This window comes from Danaus plexippus (assembly GCF_018135715.1).
Source record: "Danaus plexippus chromosome 18 unlocalized genomic scaffold, MEX_DaPlex mxdp_20, whole genome shotgun sequence".
Lineage (NCBI taxonomy): Eukaryota > Metazoa > Arthropoda > Insecta > Lepidoptera > Nymphalidae > Danaus > Danaus plexippus.
In genome coordinates, this window is record NW_026869853.1 from 2,917,180 (window position 1) to 2,940,662 (window position 23,483).

General features: G+C 32.1%; 1 protein-coding gene across 3 annotated transcripts in view; it reads left to right on the forward strand.

The window, feature by feature from the left end:
- LOC116772818 (uncharacterized) overlaps nucleotides 1-22,076 on the forward strand; it is a 137,983-nt gene extending 115,907 nt beyond the window's left edge. For 2 of the 3 annotated variants that reach the window (XM_061528482.1, XM_061528483.1), the window contains exons 7-21: nucleotides 1,838-1,956; nucleotides 3,073-3,203; nucleotides 3,405-3,496; nucleotides 4,638-4,724; nucleotides 13,750-13,932; nucleotides 14,015-14,153; nucleotides 14,225-14,439; nucleotides 14,515-15,093; nucleotides 15,161-15,391; nucleotides 15,463-15,667; nucleotides 15,738-15,929; nucleotides 16,016-16,254; nucleotides 16,340-16,450; nucleotides 16,540-16,634; nucleotides 17,467-22,076. In XM_061528482.1, the coding sequence (XP_061384466.1) occupies nucleotides 1,838-1,956; nucleotides 3,073-3,203; nucleotides 3,405-3,496; nucleotides 4,638-4,724; nucleotides 13,750-13,932; nucleotides 14,015-14,153; nucleotides 14,225-14,439; nucleotides 14,515-15,093; nucleotides 15,161-15,391; nucleotides 15,463-15,667; nucleotides 15,738-15,929; nucleotides 16,016-16,254; nucleotides 16,340-16,450; nucleotides 16,540-16,634; nucleotides 17,467-17,644 (2,796 nt within the window). In that variant the 3' untranslated portion in view covers nucleotides 17,645-22,076. The remainder of the gene's footprint in view (nucleotides 1-1,837; nucleotides 1,957-3,072; nucleotides 3,204-3,404; nucleotides 3,497-4,637; nucleotides 4,725-13,749; nucleotides 13,933-14,014; nucleotides 14,154-14,224; nucleotides 14,440-14,514; nucleotides 15,094-15,160; nucleotides 15,392-15,462; nucleotides 15,668-15,737; nucleotides 15,930-16,015; nucleotides 16,255-16,339; nucleotides 16,451-16,539; nucleotides 16,635-17,466) is intronic. The other variant, XM_032665086.2, reaches the window with a different exon arrangement.
- Nucleotides 22,077-23,483: the final 1,407 nt, after the last annotated feature.

Genomic DNA, 23,483 nt, shown 5'->3' on the forward strand with positions numbered 1-23,483 from the left:
CTGTAACGAGGTTGGAAGTAACTTCTGTCGTGTAGAGCAGACCATGTCGTAGAAGTGACGTGGTTTTTTATTCTTTGCTATTTCTGCACTTTAACATTATAATTTGATTTAAAGAATCCTTATATTAAAGTCATTTAAATAAAAAATGTTTCTTACAGAGTCGCTATTTTCACATAATATATTTTTATTGTTTTTTAATGTGTAAAACTAAAAAAAGTAACCTTAAATCCTTAAAATAACTGAAAATAAAGTGTCACACGCTTCATTCAGATTTTTGATGTAACAAAAAATTAAACAGTCTTATTACGTCAAGTTAATTAATTATAAATGAAACATGATTGTATGAAAAAAAAAAAAAGAATTAAAATTTTACAGAAGCGTTTAAAAATACACGTTCCGTTAATTTTATATGTTGTAAATCATTTTTATAACACACGCCATTTACTGAATGAACCAACCATCCCAGCGAAGGAAGCCATTACATATCTTTATATGTGTATTATGTTGGTCGGCTATTCATAGTGGAACAATTTTTGACGCTGGCCCACGTCCCCCAGGAAATATTATACATTTATGATATAAAATTTTCGACGGTAACACTATAGAAGAATACAAAAGAATATATAACTCGTGTGTAATTTATTAAAAGCTGTTAGAATTAAACCGTTTTTCTCTTAGGCTATGAGATTTTTTCTGTAATACGTGTTAAAGATATCAGACACATTTTGCCTTCGAAAGTTTAGTTCTTCGGCGTATTTTTCGTCTACCGATGTGTTTGATAAAAATGCAGGTATCAATTGAAGCCACATTGATTACTGTCTTCAAAACTTTTCATTGTTCGCATTGAAAATTGAGTTACTTAAAATAAATTTCTTTAGTAAAATTGGTGATATTTTCACAAAAATACTTTTTTTAACTTGATGATAGGAATCAAGCTGACGAAGATGTATCGAGAGTGGACTCATTCTAATCGTTGGTTAATTTTAATCACAGTATAACTGTCATAAGATTTAGAACTGATATCATATATAGATTTCTCCAAAAAAAAAAAGAGTCAAAGATTCTATTTGGGCTTATTTTATTAAGTATTTATTTCATTAATTTATCACGTTTTAGTTCAGAGTTCTTAAATTTCATTTACTTTCTGATATGTAGTGGTCGAAATCTTGTTATTAAGTGTTTTAAAATGCTAATTTATCTCAAAATTTATGTGTGTATATTCTGTTTTAAATTTCTAATCTGTATACCTTGCTATATATACTTATGGAGTTCTTATAAAGTTTATTAATTTTCATTGAAAATTAATATTAAAACTTATCGAGAATTCTTAAATTTTTTTATATATTTTTTTTCTTCAATTTCATAATATTTTTATAGGTGATAGTTAAGATTTTTCTAATTCCAAATAGAGGTTCAGATTAACCTGTTTAAACAGGTCTTCGTTTTTTACATCTTTTTAATACTAACAGGATTTCAACGCTTTAATATTATTAATAATGTTATAGTATTAATATTTAATATTAGAATTCAATAATAACTAAGTATTACCGCCATTGGTAAGCCGAGATAAGAAGTTCTATTTTCAATAATTGGAATATCCATTATAACTAAAACAAAAGTAGAAGAGGATATTTGGTATCGATATCCCATTCTTGGCTGTATCGAGTGGCCTAAGCTTTGAGACTTGTTCTATATAACAACCAATAATAGCAAACTTTGTAAGTATATATAATTTAAGACTATTCACGGCTAAACGTTAATATAATATTACGCGGTGTTTCAATCTATTCCTTTGTTATTAAACCTTCATGGTTATTTGTTTTTTTTTTTGTTTAAGGTTTGCAACAAAGTGTTCGGCAACGCGTCTGCACTAGCGAAGCATAAGCTGACGCATAGCGATGAGAGGAAATATGTCTGCATCACTTGCGCAAAAGCTTTTAAAAGGCAAGACCATCTGTGAGTACATCTCATTTTTTTATTCGTTACTTAAAATAGTTTAGTTCTTTAAAATTTATGTCTTACAATGTTCTTGTTATTAAATTAAATGTTTGAATTTGAAATTTGAATAATCTGCGAATGCTCTTAAAAGCAGCTCACCTCCAGATAACAACGCCCCAATTAATCAGACTCCCCTTTAATCGACGATGTCACGCTGCATGAATATTAATGCCTCATGCCCGTATGTCGACTCGACTGTACGAAGCCGCCGAATTATCTACTGACCTATTTGTATTATTATAACGCTTTCGTTTAAACTTTCTGCTCAATCACATTAAGATTTAAACAGAACATTGTTTTAACCTATTATATTAAACAAACTGTATTTGTGACTAATGTATAGAAGTGTTTTAATTGAATTAGCGTTCAAGAAGCATGCATGCTATATCGTCGTTATGCAAGTAATCTGGTCCAATCTAAACGCGGTGGAGCGCAAGTTGCCCCTTTAATCGGGGCTGTTAACACACTGCATGAATATTAATGACGTCACTAAATGCACATGAACTCTACACGACAAAGTGGTCGCGATTTTCACTGACCTAAATGTCAATTGCAACCTAATTGTACGTATCGGTTGCGACAGGGTGTAGGCTTTTTGCGCACTCTTGCATACTCTTCGAGTCTTCCATGTAGTTATTTAATAAAAAGTGATGATTTTTGTTTTGTTTAGGCAACAGAAACAATGACGAATTAAATTTCAGCTTAGAGGAGATATACGTACATACGGAAATGTATTTACATATATTTGCGTTGCTTTCGACAAAGTCCACAGAAAATGACAAAAACTACACTCCCCAGAGATAAAAGTAGCTAGCGTAAAATACGAAACAGTCATAAGTTAAATGCGCAGCACTAAACACTTTTTATGAGCCAAAAAAAGTCCTTTAAAGAGCAACGAGTTTGCGTGCTCCGGCTTTATAAGCTGTGAAAGTTGACAGATTTTTATGGTTTCTTTGTAACTTTCACAAATCATTACGCTCTCATCGATTGACGGATAAATATCGATAATCTCAATGTGAATCACAATTTGGAACGAATGAGGTATATGAGTTTTATTTTAATATTTTTTTATAGGAACGGGCACATGCTAACACACCGCAACAAGAAACCATACGAGTGTAAGGCGGATGGGTGCGGAAAATCGTATTGCGACGCTCGGTCTCTTCGACGTCATACTGAAAATCATCACCAGCCTCCCTCTGATAGTATGTTAATCAGCTTAGATAATGAAACAATGTTCTTAATACCGAGAACTAATTCAAATTTAATAACCATAACTTAATATAGTATACAGATCAGTTAAAATGTTATAAAGTAAATTAAAATTCTATGATTACACGTATATTTATTTCTTTTTAAATAAATGTAATAAAATGTATAACTAACTAATTAAATTATTTTAACAGAGAGCACCTCATCAGAATCGAGTGTGGATCGGGAGACGGCGCGAGTGACGTCACCCTCTTCGCCCTCTCGCACTAACTCTGCGACTTCTAATGTGAGTACTTACTCCAAACTAATTGATGTCACGTTAAACTGGCTAAAACATCTATTATATATAATTGCAATATTACAATGCTTCTAACACAGTTATTATTTTTATATAGATATGTATAAAGGTTACTATTATTTTATATTAATACAGAGAAGCATTTCTTAAGTGTACCTACGAGCACTTTACTAAATCGAATGTAGTTGATTCTTTTCAATCCATCGCATTAAATGAAACAACTTTTTGTGAAGCACTTTGTACATCTCGTCTTTCCGATTTCTTATATTCTTCATTCGAAACATTACAACGCGTAAAAAAACAAAAAAAAATTATTAATAAGACTAAGATTTAAGATGATTTATTAAAAATAACTTACTTTTCATAATTGGCTCTTGAAGCGGAAAGCAATTTTCTTACGTAATGAAAGCATATAATTTTGGTTGCAAATTCACATTTTTATTACTTGGCCACGGTCCAAGGGAACGCGTGTTAAATCCAACGTCCCAACGTTCCTATTAATTAACCACTTAGCCAAAATCTGCGTTGTTCGTTTTTAATTTCGCTTTCGCGGAACGTAAAAAAAAAATTAGAAATAATGGCGGCCATGTTCCCAACAATGAATAACAGCGCTTTCCCTCGAAAATGCAAACATCTGAAATCAACGGGGAATATTTTCTCTCTGACTTTTTAATAAGTAAAAGCGATTCAACTTTATATTGCTTTGAGACTTTTCTTTTGTCGACATTTTTAGATTCAAGGAGTTTAAGATACTTTCATTCTAATGAACAATAATTATTTTAACATAATTTTGATGAGCTTGTTTGTGTTGTTATATAATAGATATTTATGTGTTTTAGGTTTTACGTTTTAGTACCGACAGTCAAACAAATACTAACAACGAACATAGTTATATAGAACAAATTAAACATCCATTAATTTTACATTAACTGATACTAAATAGAAGAAAGCACTTCCAAGAACAATACTATATACCTTCTAGTACATTCATGTTAGGAGAAATATCACGCGAACCTGAAACTTCACGTACACGCTTCTCATCTCAGGATTGATGTGAACAGATTTCACTAAAAGCATTAATTACATCACTAGATTAACTAAGCAATATACTAAGCTACATTTATCACAGATGAACAGCTCGGAGAAATCTCGCAATGACAGCAGCCCGCCGCACACACCGCCGCCGAGAGCACGCAACAAACCGAAGGCTAAAACTGTGAGTTTATACGAAAAGACTTAAAAATGATCCAAATTCTTATTGTTAAGTTATATAAAACTTTAAAACAAAGTCCCCGAATACCGATAGCGGGTGAAATCGTAACATTGTAGTTACTGCTGTTAGCCTCCTAACGCTGTCTTTTAAACTATCAATACAATACCTCTGGGATAAGCTTTAATGTTTATACGATATATATATAATAGATTTAGTCAAAGTACTAATACGTCATGCGAAGCCTTTGCTCCTATTTTTAATGGAATTCTGCGAATGAATGTGGAGTTTAAAGCAGACAAAGTATATAGTGAAAAAAGCAATAATTGGTAATGTGTACACCCATACACCTTACACCCAAACTAAGATATCGAAGCTTCGTCTGAAGATTACTTTAGATTTATAAATTACTTATAAGCAACATCACCGTAATATCAAAGTGATATTTCGATAAATTTTCTTAAACGATCCATATTTTCCATGATCGTAAATTATCATGTGACTTTTATATCGGAATAGTTTAATATTTGCAGTTTAAATCGTCGTTCCATTTGAATATTACAGAAAAAAAAAAATTGGAAGCTCACTTTTATATTTGTGTGATAAACATCAAACACGAATGAAAAGTCAAACGAAACATCAAAATAGACTTTCGAATTTTTAAATGATATTTGACTTGATTTTAACTATTTTTATTAAACATATAGCTTTTGTTCAAATAAATTATAATTGTGGATGAAATAATGTTTTTTTAATGTATTATAAATGATTTAAAATCATAGTCGTGAATGTTTAGTTAAAGTTCATGTAACTAGTACCAGAATAAGTAAGTTACATCATAAGTTAAACCTTATCAACAAACAATAACGTATTAAATTTGAAACAAAAGACCAGAGCCTTTAAATAATATAGTCTCAACAAATTTTACTTAAAAAGTTATTTGATTTGTTATACCTTAATATCGTATAAATTTAATCGGAGTACAAAAAAATAATAATTTAAATATTCGTGATTCATGAACAGACTGTCTATTCTAAGTAAATCTAGTCAATATTGTAATAGACTAAGGCAGACAAGAATTCGAATTGCTAAACAGTTGAGTCGCGGTTTGCATTTAGTACGCACAGACTGGAGTTAAGTACTTTAACGTTAATCTCGTGTTTATAGTGCATTAACATCATTATTTATTAAACCAAAATTCTTAGTATATCGCTTAAAAGCTTAACACTAACTGAGATTTCTCTGAATCACTAAACATATAGGTCAAATATCTTAACGATTATTGTATTTAATAATTAAACGTAAAGCGATATACTCTTTATTAATATTATTATACATTTATTTTATACGAAATCAAAACTTTGAAACAGTATGCATGCAAACATAACTACATGCAAAATAACGGTATCGGTTAAGTAAGACAACATCAACAAACCAACCGTAGCACAAATGTAAAGCTACGTAACCGCTACGTAAACTGTTACGATATTTCGTAGCTGATGTTGCCAGGAATAGCGAATATCTTATATTTGCTTTTCAAAATTTAGTAACAGTTCACTGGCAACACTGAACTAAACTAATTAGAAACATTCCGCTATACTCGTTTTATTTCTCGCATACAATCGAATAAATAAAATTGTATTTATTAATCGTAAATCCGTGATTCGTTTAAAATTAATTTCTGTATGAAAACATCACAAAATGTTTTTCAATAAATTTTATTAAGTCAGAATAGTAAAAAGCATTCCAGAACCAATTTCCCATTGCTATTACGAAACAATACGACTGCACTGCACATTCCGAACATTCAAAACAGTCTCCTATAAGATATAATAAAATCTTAATGCTTCAATTCTTTGTAATATTTAAATATCATTGCAAAAGAATTTGAATTAAACAGCACATTATTATATATAAAAAACGTTGGACTCAAACTTTATTCTAAAAGTCCAAATAGATTTGTTTTCTATACACAAAACAAAGTGGTTCGTGGGAAAGAGTTGGTATGCTAATTTTGGACATGTCGCAGATAGTGCGAATGTCCATTGAAATAAAACAGTCATTCAAGATTTAATAATTCAGTTAACCCCTAGTATGGACGGATGTCGGGGACCAAGTGTATTGTAGATATTAGGGTTAATTGGAGGGGGATTTTGATAATATTGTTACATGTAATATAACTTTTAAGATAGTTTTTTTATGTAGCAACACATGAAATACACTATTTGTATTAAATTCGTGTAAAAGTGATAGTATGTTTTCAATATAAAACTTAACAAATATTTACTGTAGCATAAATATAACCTTAATTATAATCAATATTATATGTATAAGTAACGAATTTTATTATTTTGATATGAATATAAAACTAATGTTTAAATTCCATTATCATCGAAGCATATTAGGGGGTGAGTTCGCGAAACACGACTGCGTAATATGGGAGCGGTCACCTGTTCGCAACCCCATAGATGTGAAGGGTTTCGCTTTGATTAAACTAGATATATTAAATAATCTCGTTTAATGAGATTTATGCCGAGGGTGAGATTTTTGCTGATCTATTTCGCGTGAGAACATCGTAGGATATGTAAACACCTGCCGGGATTTGCTTACTTTATTAACTCTGTAACATCTGTTCTCGAGCTTGTCTCAAATAGTATATATGTATGTATTTATATAAAAACATACAAGATTAAAAAACACTTAAACTTATCAACATAAAATCAGTTCATTATATCGTAGTCACTCTATTTATTTAATACAAAAAAAAAATAAATATTTAAAAGTTTCGCAACTAAATAATATTCATTTCGCAAACATAAACAAGTCCTGGCACTATTTGACTGAGCACGTCAAACAGAACACAGCTTTAAAATCCGCGAGCCATACCAGATATGTATAACACCCGCTACGAAGCGGTGTCGTTATTAAAAGCACTCACTTTGATCGACCCTGATTTGATGTCACCTGCAGGATGTAATAAAGGCTACAAACACAGCCCCATAATTACACAGGCTACACTTTTGTTCGACATATTGACATTGGAATGCCTTTGAAATAAATCCACTTTGAACCACTTCATTATAACGGATTGATGAAATTGTGTTTAATTACGTAGTGATTATAATTATATCAAGATCAGGCCTCGGTAACGATGTGTTTTTAATATTGGTACATGACCGCGAATGTTTTAATTATTATTCAATTACAGCTTTCATAGGTGAGATTCGAACTACGTTATCAAATATAAAACAACTTAAAATATACTATATATACATATATATAATTAAAAAAGAACAAATTCTATTTTTAAAAAGTAATTCGATATAAACCTATATTCTAAATTCTTAATAAGTGCCAGTATTTAACTCAATATATAAAAGAGCGTACAAAATATTATCTCCATTAAAATCACATCCGTATAACATTTGGATAACATTTGTGCATCACCAAAACAATTAGCCGATAGCCATTGTCATAATGAGGTTGAAACACAAAGCACAAATTACGTTTCTGATCAAGTAGCACTAATTCAGATGGTATCTGTAAAGGCTATAGTTTGATATATGTGTAAGATGCAGAGCCATTGTTAGCTAGATTTAATAATATGCAATTTGAACAATAATTAGGATCGAGTATCGCTTTGATATGAGTAGACACTTGTTACATTGTTCTGTTATTAAGTTACTATCAGCTACCCTTTCGTTTACATACATCAGGCAATACGTTATATATTATTTAATATATAATACAGAAGCTATAAGTAGTATGCGCCAGAGAAAAATTTGCACTTTTAAGTTTTATCCTGTAGCCAAATTCAAATTCAATATCACTTTCGAAAATATCTTTCGTTGTTACCTACAATGTAAGCAAAATTTTCTAACTGAGAAAACTACAACAATAATTCAGGCACTGAATATAACTATCGGTCATGGGAATGTAAAAAAATATTGCATTCTGTGTTAAAAAGGAATGGTGTAACCGAAACCTAAAATATAAAAGCGGTCGCAATTTAGCACCTCTGCTATATTCAATGAGAACAGATTGGTCATGATATTCTCGCTGGATACTGGAATTTACGTTTTACGTTCTAAAATTGCATTTGCCGCCGTCTTAAGGCTGTAACACATCGAAAATATTAGAATTTATCTGCGGTCGTAAAGTTTTCCGCCTAGCACAGACCATAAATTGCATAGACAATATTAAAATCGTAAAGTTACCAGAAGCCCACGAGTGGTTAAGGATAGAAATTTAAAAAGAACCTTAATAATTCACACGTGAGTTTATTATCGAAGTTTTGAGTGACAGTAATTAGATTCATTCATAATTAAATCAAAGAGTTGTAGTATCGGTTACATAATATTTATCTTCTATACCATAAACAGTTCTTAATAAATGATTACATTTATGTGGAATTAACCACAAATGAGAGGTTTATCGTGATAACATATTAATTATGCGCCTTAAATTAGAAATTCAAATATATAACAACTCTTTTTATCTCAAAATATATTCTAAATAATTTTACAATCTTGGATAATTAAGTTCTTAGAATTATTTGTTCTGTACCTAACTTCAAATCCAAAATTAAGACGGAGTAAACATTTACTGTATAAAGGAATTAAATTTATAAGCTTATTAAAATAGATCTTTATGGACGAGTAAATAAAATATAATTTGAAATGTTAAACAAATTATATTATTACGAAGTCGTTAACTCTCGATCATGTACTTCCATCCTAAGGTTGATTTCATTTTAAATGTCCATTGAATTTTATCTGTGCGCCTCGCCGGCGGCTTCGCGAGGACAGATTCGGAATTCGAATCAAAGAAACATTTTATTAAATGGATTTAACTTTGTGCCTGTTCCTTGATTTCAAACTGTGTTTCATGATTTTGGAATATTTTTGATGAATAGGCTTCTCATCTGACCTAGATGTTAAAAATTAATTTCACCAATCCTTCTAACGTTATCTGATTTTGTGTATGTCAACAGAATATAAAGCATAATTTAATATTTTGGACTCTGGTAATGTTTGATTTGTATTAACAACATAATAATTGAATTCTTTGTTTAATCTAACAACCGCGCCGAGAGATCCATTTGCTCGTGGAAGTCAATACAATACTACATTAGAATGTGTATTGAGACCGGCAAAGGAATGGCTTCTAGACTAATGAACGCCTGTGTTCGGTATTTTTATTTTTTTTACGATTAATTTAATTATCTCATAACGTCTTGCTTACATTCCTCTAAATTATACAAATACGTCTATTATCCCTCACCGTTCTATAACCCTTCCTGTGTACATTGCTTTAAAAGTCACGTCCTCGACCTCTTAATGGGATTACCTTTAATTTTTTTACTCTTCTCATCCAATATTAATTCTGTTAAACTCTTAATAGATTCTGCTACTTCATCCCTTTCCCAATTTAAGCTTGTGACCCTTATCTATAACAATTTTTGGCATTTCCCAGAACAGTCGATCCTTAAATTCCTCGGCATAATTTGTCCTTATAATTTTCCACATGACGTAGTTCATTCTAGATTTTGACACCATTGACCTTATGTATATATTAAGGATTTCTTCCCCAAATATATATGTTTTCTTGAAAAGACTGTTTAATGGACATAGATATTTTATTTCTAAATGTTTTAATTGTATCTTATTTATCAAACCTTACATAATATGTTAAATCGTGAATAAATTCCTATTTCCACCATCAGATACGTATAAAATGAGCAAATTGTTAATTTCCATCGTCATCGTCAGGCAATTGAGACAAGTGACGTCACGCTAGATCCTTTCACTAACGCTAAGCACATTAAATCTCTTTACGGTACGCCTTATTGTACTCATAATAAGGTCCAAGTTTGCTCAATAATGCACAAACTGATCCCCCCATTAATAATGTAGGGTGACAAGGACGCAGGTGGCTGAGAGCCGTTCCGTTGTAAACGTCCCGATGCATAATTGAAGACGCGTTGCTTACGTGACTTCAGCCGACTTCTGAGTATAAGACCAAGTGCTGCTAAGTGTGATGGATGATTAGAACCAGCTTTTATATAATGGCATTAATATTGTAGGCGACGTTCGGAAACAATGGCGAATATTATTTTTAAGTGTTGGTTCAGTTAGTAGAGCAATGATGCTGGAATCACGCCAAATACAGACTAATATAGAGTGAATCCGGATAGAGACCTACCAATATCTCTAATATTATATAAACTATGTAGATTACAAAATTTACAGCTGCTTTTAACATATGCATATTTTGTATTAGTTCTTGAAGTTTTTTTTATTGTTTCAATTAGACCCGGAAAGATGAAAGTGTTATAATAAATCTAGTTCATCAGCTTATTTTGCAATTCCAAAAATCATCATACAGAGGACCAGAATCGTAAAATGTATACCACGTGATTGTTGGTTGTTTGGCAACATTTATTTTACGCTTCATAAAATAAAATAACAGGCATATTGACAAACAGTATCCATAATTTTTTAAATTTAAATATCCCTTCAATATTTACATAAAATATCAATCGTAAATTCAAAGGAATAACAAGAAGTACAAATAAAGGCTTCAAGATTGTACATTTTTGATAAACGAAAGGGAATTAAATATGTACAAACACATTCCAATTCATAATTTTAGTCTCCAATATGATGTATTCACTCATACCGATATATTTCTTATAAGAAAATATCGTATAAATGATTTCGTCACGGTAATAGCTTTTAAATTAAACATATGGTCACCCCATTTACCCTATGAAGCTTGTGCTTCTACGCGGTTGACCTTTAACCTCTACGTGCCACGTGGTCCGTCCATTAGTGCACGACTCAAAGCCCCTCAGATCGCATGAGTAAAAAAATATATCATACGCCACACTTCTAACAATCAACAAAAGCACTTGTATACATTTAAATACAAATCGTTTCACTTGATACATTAATGAATTGTTTTATTAAACTTTACTGTCCAGTTGTTATTTTTTTATCTTTATATTATTTAATGAAATAAATGATTCAATATAAAAATCACGTTTGTTCAACTATAGCGACTTGAGACTTAAAATGATTTAAATCAAAATTCAGGAATGTTTTAAAGTCATGACGAATCATAAATATGTTATAATAATTTTGTTTGACAAACATTAATTTATTTTAAATTTCACCCAGACACAAATATTTCTACATATGATACCTTAACAATGAACATTCCATAGACATATGCAAATCAGTCAAGCTGTGCTCGTTGAACTGGTCATTTTATCTTACAATTCGCGAGTACAAATAATGAGGGGTCATCTCTTCGATATCTTTCCCATACTTTATTGTATCATTTCATCCTCGTTGACCGTGAGATAAACAACGCGAATCGGTTTCGGCATGACAATTTTTTTAATTTACTTCAACACCCAAAAACTATAGTCATATTACAATCGGTTAAATTCTTTTTATTAAGCAACAAGAAAGTTGTATAGAAATCTGTGCCTAAATATTAGTTTAGTGTAATGAACAACTGGATCACACAATTATTTCAAACGCCTACATTGCCGAAACCTAAGGTAAGAATTTTTCCTCTGCGTGCTAACATTTTTACGTACTATGTAGCAATTCGTCCGCTCCCAACTTGACCGCTCGTAATAGTTATTACATATTTTATATTGATACAGAGAGACGGATGAAAATAGGAAAAGATCTTGTTTTAGTGTATGTAAGTAAACATCTGGTTTTTGTAAAAAGCGTTTATCTTAATGTTACAACAAAACAGTCTAGCAGAGATGTGTTAATTAACAAAATATTTTTAAAATAATGAAGTTTTCGTCAGCTGCTGATTTTAGGTAAAAGGCCTGCTCTCATGTAAAGATACTTTTTGCTATGTTGAAGCTATCCTTTTACTTTTACTTTACAAACAATACACTGCATTCGAAGCGCATTCTGAGAATCAATGTACTAACATGATATATGAGAAAAACGCCAACAGTGCACAACGCCATCTGCTGCCCGCTTAGCACATTAACATAACGATCCTTAATGGCTGTTAGGGTCCTGAAAAACCTCAGATAAATTACTTTTGCTAACATATTTAACACATTTTACTATAGTACATTTTACAAATACATTAATACATTTTTGATTTGATATATTTTAATCAACTACTTATCACTGAGTGGTAATAAAAATCATACATTACCACCCTTATTAACAAACATTTTTTTATTAACGAAACCTATTTAGCTTTTATTTATTAGGTATGACATATTTTTCATTAATATAATGAAATTAATTCTTAATGACGTATTTCGTTTCCAACAATATTATTATTGAGTTATAGCTCAAAGAAGGCTACGTCAATCAAATTCGAGAAATCTTATTTATAATTCAAAAAGTCCCAGAAACATTAGAGGCTTATGGCAAATTGTTATTATTGAGTTACCGATTACTGCCACAAACCATACACATAGAATCGTATCGATCGGATTTTACTTTAGGGACAAATTGCAAACAATAATGTATATTGCTTGTTTATTACATTCCGTCCAATATTGAATATTTTGTGTACGCTCGTATAATGATAAATGTAACTTATTTTAATAATAGATTATAAAAAATGTGAGACAAAAGTAGGTATTATTTTACTCCGTCCCTATGAGTACAGGACGGAAATGGTCGGAAAGTCGCCGGTGATACAACCGTACTACGGATGTCCGCAATTAATTAAAATTATACTTGAATGAATAAATGCACTCCACCGCCCGAGCTTTGTAACCAATTTAAATGAATATTACAAATTATTCTCCTCAGTTCGTACAACAAAGGTTTCCAATTTGGATAATTTTTCCTCGAGCTTTTAGATCAACCTATAACTACAAGCTCCTCTCACCAACGATGATTACAGAGTCTATCAAAATCCTTTAATTAACTCGGAATATTAACAAAGTTCTTAAGATGGAAAGTTTCTACCTTAAAATTAGGGAGTGGGAAGTAGGTTATTGGGTCTTTTGATGTACCAACATTGAATTCAGACGCAACAGAGCAGCCCGAAATGCGGTGGCAGCAGTGTGAGCCGTTCAAGTGCGACTGGCAGTTCTGGACTGATTCGAACAACAGATGTCAAGCCCGTCGAGTGTAATTTATGTCACCGCAGATTTAAAAACATCCCCGCCCTCAATGGCCACATGCGACTACACGGTGGATACTTCAAAAAGGTTAATATTTATCTTACTTTGAGTTTTATTTCAATTTTTATAATTACATATGAATATCTTTAATAATATTATTTACAAGCAGGATTCAGACAACAAGAAGTTAGACAAGAAAGAATCAACTGGTCCTCCTTTACAAACTGCCTCTGTATCCGTGAGAGCTCTGATCGAAGAGAAGATCATAAGTCGTCGAGGTGCTACCGTATCACAAGCACCAACTTCAGGTAAAGAAAAACTATAGGCTAAACAATTAATTTGTAATAAAATATTATAAAAATTAACATATATATTTTAGGTACAACAACCGACACAATATCTCGATCGGGGTTTATTGTTCCAGCCCCACCACCTCTATCAACTATTAAAACTTATTCGTCACCAGTAACAACGGTTACTACTTCAGCACCATTTGTTTCCCCTCGTGCACCGCCAGCAGTGACAGTATCAAATACAACTACATTAAATAGAGATTCTACGCTCATTGAACTTTTAAGAAAAGGAAGCTCAAAGGTAAGAGATTGGAAACTACTTAGTGATTGATCATTAATACATAATTAATAAACAATATTATTACTTTATCTGTAGGTTGTTAAGCGCTCCGCATCTGATCCTGGCCAGGCGTCACCACAGCAACAAGACTTTACTTTCCGACCTGAATTATTTGGCGTATCGTTTAACTCAGACGATGGTTATTTTTCACCTGCTTTAAATGACGATACTTTCCAATTTGCAACAGCTTCTGATCATTTAGAAGAACTTGCGTCTCTTGAAGACTACGCAACTGTTGCTGCCTCTATACGAGAGCGGTCACCCGTAACTTTCCCGTCCAGTCGTCGTTTAGCTGCAGTTCTAAATTCTCCCCTACCAGAATCTTTAGCTGATTTTGGAGCTTGTCATGGAGGATCACCTGTTCCATCTCCTGGTATCGCATATGCTGATAGTTCACCGGGATTGTCTTATACAACTGGAGATTCACCAGGGTTGGCTTACACAGCCACATCTCCTAGTGGTAGTTATTCCAATCAACCGGAACCTTCACCAAGTTTCGCTTATCCAACACCTCCAGCATCTCACGATGCCCATTCACCGGCTCATACAGTCCCAAGAGCATCGTCGCCACTATCAGCTGCATTTTTTACGGCTACAATGTCCAGTCAAGAAGAGGTAAACAATTCTTTTTAATCAATAAATTTATCCATTATTTAGTTGCATAAAATATTTTATGTTATAGGTGGAAGAGGCCCTTGAAGAGGTTTTGCCTGAAGAATGCCGATCTTTAGATGCTTATGCTTTGGAATCTTCAACAACTACAAGACGAATTATGCTTAATTCCGAAGATCCCCTTTTGTCCAGTAGTCCTCGGGATTTCCCAAATCAAAGAAGTATTCGTCGCCAGAATAGAGTAGCAACACCTATGGCAGCACCTATGCAAACATGGCAACAGGACACAACAGCGCTTCAAGTGTGTTAAAGTTTATTTAATATGTAGGTCCTATTGAATGCAATAGCCACTTATAGCGAATTTTTCTTCAGGTGTGTGTGGAAGGTCGAGACCCACTACCAGCAGTATTTCTTAGTCCGAACAGCGTACCGGCGTCGCCTCAACAACGCAAACGTCGCGCGTCTCCAGCTGGTCCATACAAGTCGCGCATGCGTCGTAGAGTCAATCACTACACACCACAACCAACCCTACCACCAGATAGAGACGGTTGCGGTCTATTCGTAGAAATCAGAAATGGTAAGTATTAATATAGGAAATACATTTGCAATGGTAAATTACCTTCTAATAAAACTAATTTATTCTAAAGCCCTTCAAGCCAACCTTGATATTACACTTGAAGACACGCCACTGGAAGAGAATCGCTTACCACAAATTAATATCGGATCCGATCATCAAGCAGATATACCGGAACTGTGTAACGACCGTATAGATCTACATAGAGCTCCGGAACAACTCTTATGGGATCCTGGTATTAACGACGCACTAGATGACAATGAAGGTATATATAGCTGTCATTTTATTATATTTAAATCATGCGTATATTAAAGGTGACAAGTATTAATTGATATATGACATATGTTTTAGTCCGCATGTTCATGGAGCTGGCGATGTGTGCGGCGATGCCAGTTGGAGGACATACAAGAGAGAGTGCTTTACAAACATTGGGAGAGTGCGGTGGTGACGTCCGCATTGCGACGCTTCGTCTCATGTCTCGACCAGCTGCGCCCTCACAACAGGAGTCACGCTGGACTCCTGACGAAGTGGAGGCTTTCCTAGCTGGACTTGGGCAGTTCGATAAAGATTTCTTTAGGATTTCACAACTGGTCAGGGACTTTCTAGAAGGAACAGTAGTGGTAAACAAAAATGTTTCAAATTTAACATCCTCACAATATAATAATTTGTTCACAGGTAAGATCGAAGGACTCAAAACAGTGCGTTCAGTTTTATTACTTCTGGAAGAAGGTGACAAAAGACTACAAGACACTGTACTTAAGAAGTTGGGCCGATTCTCAAGCTCAAGTAAGCACCCCAAGCACAGGCCTGAACTTTATCTTTAGGTTCTCAGAGTAATGATAAACATTTAGGCTAACGATATTATCTACATTCAGGGTTCCGTAGCACAGATTTCGTCTCGAACGACCTCATGCGCCTCGCCAACAACAGCGTACGAAGGCGAGGAGTTTCCGTGCAAAATATGCGGAAAGTAAGTGAAGATGAGAGACGCACGCATAAAGCTTATATTGAAGCCCTCGATAGTGTTCGTAAATGCGATTTAATTCAGTTCATTAACTTACCTTTACATAAATTGTGGCGTGCAAGATACCTTGAATTTAATTTCACAATAATAATAATTAAATGTCATTCAAATAGAACCTAGATGAAACTAACTCAAATTATAATATTATATTTTAGGTTACCATTACATAATTTCAGGAAATTATTGTGCTATATTTCTCGATATTTTCTTATACAATTACTTTATTCGCTTGATCAGTGATCAGGAATACGTATATGTTAATGCATGTGAAGTTAATGTTTGTGTGACTTCAACTTGATAGTAACAGGCTATTTACATTAATGTTATTGGACATAGAAAGTTTCCTGTGGCAGATCATGATCGGAATCTATAATATTTATTGAATACGCAAACGTAATTTTACCTCAGCACCTTAAAAATCCTGCAGACTAATTTTCTATGGGTGTTTTTCATACCACGATTATATTACGTTTGTGTGCTCACTAACATAAGCAGCGGATTTTATAGACAATGTCCCAGGGACCACGCTATGTCAGATATTGTAAATATATTTTAGGTAATAATATATGTCCATTACAAATGACGTAATATGTGTCAAATTTATTTATTGCACTTAGGGTTATATAAAATATTTTTGTGTTGTATCGTTGTATGTAAATATAAGTACTAACACTACGCTTAGCTTGGCTTAAACGCTGTCATATTAATTTTGGTTTTGGCTTATGTTTTTATTTCTCTTCTGTTGCTGTTTCTTAACGCGTATCCTATTATGTTTCAGAGTATTTAACAAAGTTAAAAGTCGTAGCGCACACATGAAGTCGCACCGGCCACTCGACGCCGAGCCCAAACGGTCAAAACTCGAAAAACCTTATGAAAAGGTCGAGAGATCTGACGAGAGGTCGATCAGATCTGAGCGACAGCAAAACACAAAAGCAAACAGCTCAGTAACTGACTGACGAATCTCTCATTTGTATTTGCAACTAATTAATTATTTTAAATTATTACATTGTTGATTTTCGTTTCTGTTTAAATCACTCAGACGCCATCACTCGCACCGCGCCTATTTGTAAATAAAGACTCGAATCGAAGTAAATGCTGGATGTATTCTTATATGTGCGGTCAGAATATAGTTAGGATATATAAACGTGATTTAGGAAGAGCAAATAGAGACTAGTAGCTCGTAAAGATTAGATCTTGGGTAAAAACGAAATAGCGTTAGTCTATATTTCTAAATTTTCGTAAAGCTTGGCAAACGTGAGAGCGCATAATATTTTGTATAACGATTGGTAAGTGTAGATAGATAGGATCTTCGACATGTTTTTGTAAGACGTAATTCTCAATGTGACTTTGCAAGTGTGATGTTGTGTATAAATCATACTCATCGAGGCGACTCGTCGGTGACATCGCCGAGGTATTTCTTATGTGTGATACATTTACTTAATTCGTGTAGTAACTACACTACCTCTTTGGAATAAATTGTTGGTTTTCATTGCGAGCCCAGCTCACTATTACATTAGCTTGTTTGCTCATATTGTTGTTATTTTGTAGTACTTTTTGTTTTTTTTTTTTAAGTTTTATTTCGTTTTTCTAGTCATACTAGACAAATATATGAAGCGTATATATGTGCGTTTATCATTTAGGTAGATATAATTTTTGTTGACGGAATTCAATGCGCTATCAGTGTCCGCTAGGCACATATCGATGCAGTTTTAGAAAAAAAAGTATTAACAGGAAAACTAGGAATGGCTCTGCGAGTGCTCGATCGAAGGCTTCATAACTCTTAACTTAAAAGATTCAACAGGACAAAAGCATATTAATAATAATAAATAAATAAATAAGATCGCGTTTTCGATACATGGTACATCTTGAATTATAAGGTACCTAATTGTCTTAACCAAATGAATCTTTGATCGACATTAGCAGACTTAAATTTGATGGAATAATATTTTTTTACACAAATATTATTATAATGCTCAAACTATATTTTATGTTGGTAATTTTATTAACTAGTTCCTTGTTGTTGATTGTTCGATGTACTATCATTTGATATTCGATGTGTTATTTGTTTTTATAATAGATGTATATTACGGATAAACTAACTGTATGTACGTGTACCTTACGTGTTGTGATAATGTTACCATTATTGTTTTTTTTTTTTGGTATTGTATAGTTTTACTTGAATGTACAAATCGGGCGATACATCTTGCTCAACAATTTGACATATACTCTGCCTGGTAACAGAATTAATAACTGCTGCCACGTTGACACCCAAATTCTATGTTTTTTTTTATTTAAACGTAAACGTATTGAAGTTTCACTGTTATTTCCTTGATGAAATAACGTCATATGATGCCGTTCACGAAACGAAACTGCGATACTTTACGTTACATTTAAAAAATCATACTAAGGTTTAAAAACTTATTTCGCGGTTGTGAAGTCTAATTGTTCACTTTGTCTTCCGAATGAATTTTCTTATATCCCACAACTTACTTCGGGCAGTATTCCTTAAAAAAGACATGTTAATTATGTAATACTTAATAATTCTTTGGCTTAAGTTAAACCGTTTAGGTTAATATTATTGCGTGTTAAGGAAGCGTAGGACGCTGTCGATGTTACGATAGAGAGACAGATGAAGATAGAAAAGAAATGTGCCATTTTTCTATTACCGACTCATATAATATTAAATTCTTAACAAATGATGCTGGATAAATAGGATTTCGAAATAATTTTTGATTTTTCCATTATTCATTAATTATTTTTTTGTCCAATTTAAACATTTTTTGATGTTCATCTCTTTGTCTTGTGTCGTTTTACTTAAATGTTATTCAAAAATATTCATCTTGTTTGTCTTCTCAATAGACAAGTGGCGTATCAATGTTAGCTGTTCTGTCAGTGAACATAAACAGTGCTCTATAAACATCCTGTATCCTTCATCTGCGTATGAAATCAAATGGGTACAATATAATACTCAATGTATTTAATGTAAATATTTAGAAAACAATGAAACTATTTGTAAAATCACTAACACGTGTGATTGTTTGGTTGTGTTCTATTTTAACAAAACGGAAGAATTTTTTCTACTGTTACCTTATTTTCAATCTGTTGCCAAAATTTTAATACGATTTTAAAATCTATGCCAAATTAGAAGAACTTTCTTATATAATTAATTTTAGATAAAATAGAATGTCTTATATTAAGGCCAGGCTTTAAATAAACCCCGAATGTAAAATTTAGTAAATTATTAACGCTTTTGTGTCCGCTGGTGATGTGCCATTTATTTTATAGAAAAGAGTGACTAGATTTTAAATTATGAGAAATTACGAACAACAACAATATTATATCATAAGCTATTTATTTCGATACAGTTAAACAAAAAAATATTTCACGCAAGAAACATTATAAGAGGATAGATTATAGTGAAATTTATATTTTTTCTCTAAATAAATTTTGATTATATGAAAAAGTAACTTTACAGAAGCAATGCGAGCACGCACAACGCGTGCATTCATTTTATATCTGACCTTGTTTAAAACACAACATTCGACGTTTACATAAAAATAAATTATTTTCATAGCGTACTTAATTAAAACTTGTTAATTATAAAAACGAAATATTTTTCAAATTATCGTACCGGACATATATTTACGTAAACGAAATAAAATTACGATTTATTGAATACAATTCCCTCCAGAAATATTTTTTAACAATACTCTAGCTATTAAGACTGAAGTACATAAAAAAAAAAATATCTAAGCGATTATTCTGCGAACGGTTATATTAATTTTATAGTGGATAACTATTAACTGTGCCAAAATCAGCTAGTTAGGGTAAAAAGCGGAGTTTAATTTAAAATTTCTGTGTCAAACGACACGGTGTTCCGTGTGTGCAAAAACAGTTATATCTCACAACTGATAGGTATTTCAACCCGCAAAATATTAAAGACTATGCCAATGTGCCGTTATCCAGAGTTAACAAACATTTGGTATACATGATATATTTAATCTATAATAAACTGTCTTAAAACTATTTCGCACAAACGCTTAGAATTAAATTATAAGATGAAATCGGACAATCTTCTTTCTATTTATATATAGAAGTGCCTTACGATTTTATTTTTATACTAAAGTTATTTTAATCTGTTGTTCGTTTGAATCTGGTTTCATGAAGCACTGGATATTGCATTTATTTGTGATTCACTATATAAACGTTAGTGTCGTAAAGTGAATCAGTTTTGCTAGTAAATTATTTTATGTTATTATTTATTTATCTAAAGACACTACGGGCTAAAATAATAACGGATGACATAACACTAGCCTCGATGTTTTATTATAATGAATACAAATTTGTACAAAAACATAGGTATCGGTATATTTTACAAATACTACAAGTCAATTTAATACAAAACATAATATTATTATTATTGTTTTTTTTTTAATTTTGCGTGAACAGACTAACAAAATTTTAAATAAGCTGTAACTGTGTATTTATATTAACTTGGTGTCCCGATGAATTTTAGATTATTTCAAATTCCATTTCTCTATAATCAAAATCATAGGTTAATAAATGTATATATATCCTTATGTATTTGTGTCAACACATTAATGTTACTATAGAATATTGATATTTTATAAGCTAAGTGGATAATTATATTCTTCTAATTTTGTAACAAATAATGTGTGCAAGGTATGATGGAAGACAAATCACCCCTTCAAATATGGCGGCTCTCTACCACCGAGTTAAAATGTAATCAATTGTAAATTTCAATTTATACTTGTTATAAATTTTTACAAATTATACACTAAAACTTTTTAAGAACCCCCTTAAAACCCGGTGAATTTAATACCATACTTTGTAGGGTATTAAATATGCATCCGATTGCAGTACTGTGGTGGGGAGCCGTCAGTCAACATACGTATTCTATTGGTAATTTAATCGTAGGAAATACTGAAGCGTGCCAAATGCACGATAATTTGATATTACACTCTGTGTTGTGATTTTGAACGTTCTGTAAATTACAAAAGTCTTTTACTATAAACAATGTAGACACCTTTTTAGATTAGCACAATTCTTCGCGTAGACACGTTAGTTTAATGTTTGTAAGCATTTAGATTAAACTGGAATAGAATATTTGGAAATGTACATGTATGATGTATTTTAGATTCATTGTTATAATCAATGTGATTCGTAAGAACAACGATTATTCTCGAGTCCTGTCCCCTCCCGCTTCGGGTGACTTTTCACAACTTCGCATATCTTTGAAACAATAAGTAAAATAAAACAATATATATATTGATAAATTTATTAGGGTAACTAATTTTTTTAAGACAATGACTTACGTGATCTTTTAGATTGTCTTTATTAATAAATATATGGTGAAGGTTTTGTCAATTTGGATTTTTCTTTAAAACCCTAAAAAACGAAGACCTCACTACTCAGACTACACTACACTTCAACCTTTTACTTTTTCAATAACAAAACTTTATCTTTATGGTATAATTGAGTTATAATACACGAACAACTTTAAATTTTAAGTCGAAGACAACCGAAAAACAAGTTTATTTTATTCAAATAACATAAAATTTCATGTGTCAAGAAGAGCTTTTTCAACCCAGTATGTTGTACGGTGTATCTTTGTGTGAGTTTCAAACGACTTTATAAACCCATATATCGATGATTAAAATGCTTAGTCAAAGTTCGCATTGTCACATAAGATACGGAACGTTTCTCGTATCTTATTCAATACCTACGTTAATAATATTAGGGAAGGTTTATTAGTAAAAAAACTGTCGCGCCTTACGTAGTGTGCAAACTTACTAATCATAATGAATGTCAATGAATACTAGATTAGAATGAATTTTAACTATAAAAAATTCTTGATTTTTTCATCAATGTGTTATAATATCTAATTAAAATATTTGCATATCGTTATAACGATGTCTCATATTACTTGAGTCATTAAGTAAAGGAAATTCTTAGACGTTGCACTAAGTATTTTACGTTTTTATTTTTCTTATTATCACTACCCAAATTTTAAATATCAGATCGTGCAAATTTGAAAAACATTTCAAAAGAAAGAAACATTCAAGTAGAAAGAACAAAATTTCGACTCCAAAATTATACTGTATAGATTGTCTGTTTTCCTATAGGTGTAATATCCGGAAGTCATCAAGTCCTAAGTGAAAAAGAAGTTCTCATCACATACCAATACTTAAGATACGTGTCAAATATGTACCCATTCAGAAATAATTGTGTCTTTTTGCGTTGTAAAAAATTATAATGCTGTACCTATTAATTGCAAACAAAAAAGTATCTCTCAACTTAAACACGAGATCGACCTTATGAAATATTTTTCTCATCCCTGATCCGTAGCCCCTCTATTGAGGGTTTAAGGGTATTCCCTTTACATTCCCTTACTCTGCTCGACACTGAACTATTCGATCCGTCGATGATTTTAAAAGCGGGGAAAAGCATTTATAGGTAGGTACTAAACAGTGATATCATTAAGATTTCACCAGCACACTTTTACATACGATAAAATGTCGTGCACGTTACCTGGAATTTTTTTCTTCTAAGACGGTGATGTTTTGCATTATGTCTTTATGCAGAAGAGTTATCTTACCTAAAATTTAAAAAAATGGCAACTATAAAAAGTCCCGTGGAAAAATTTCTAATACATAAGCAAGGCCGAAGTATACCATTCATCTTAATTTTCAGATGTCTTCCAACAACAACATTCACATTTCACATAGCATTTAATGGCCGTCCGCTTTGTTTGTCATACGTTGTAAGTAGTTT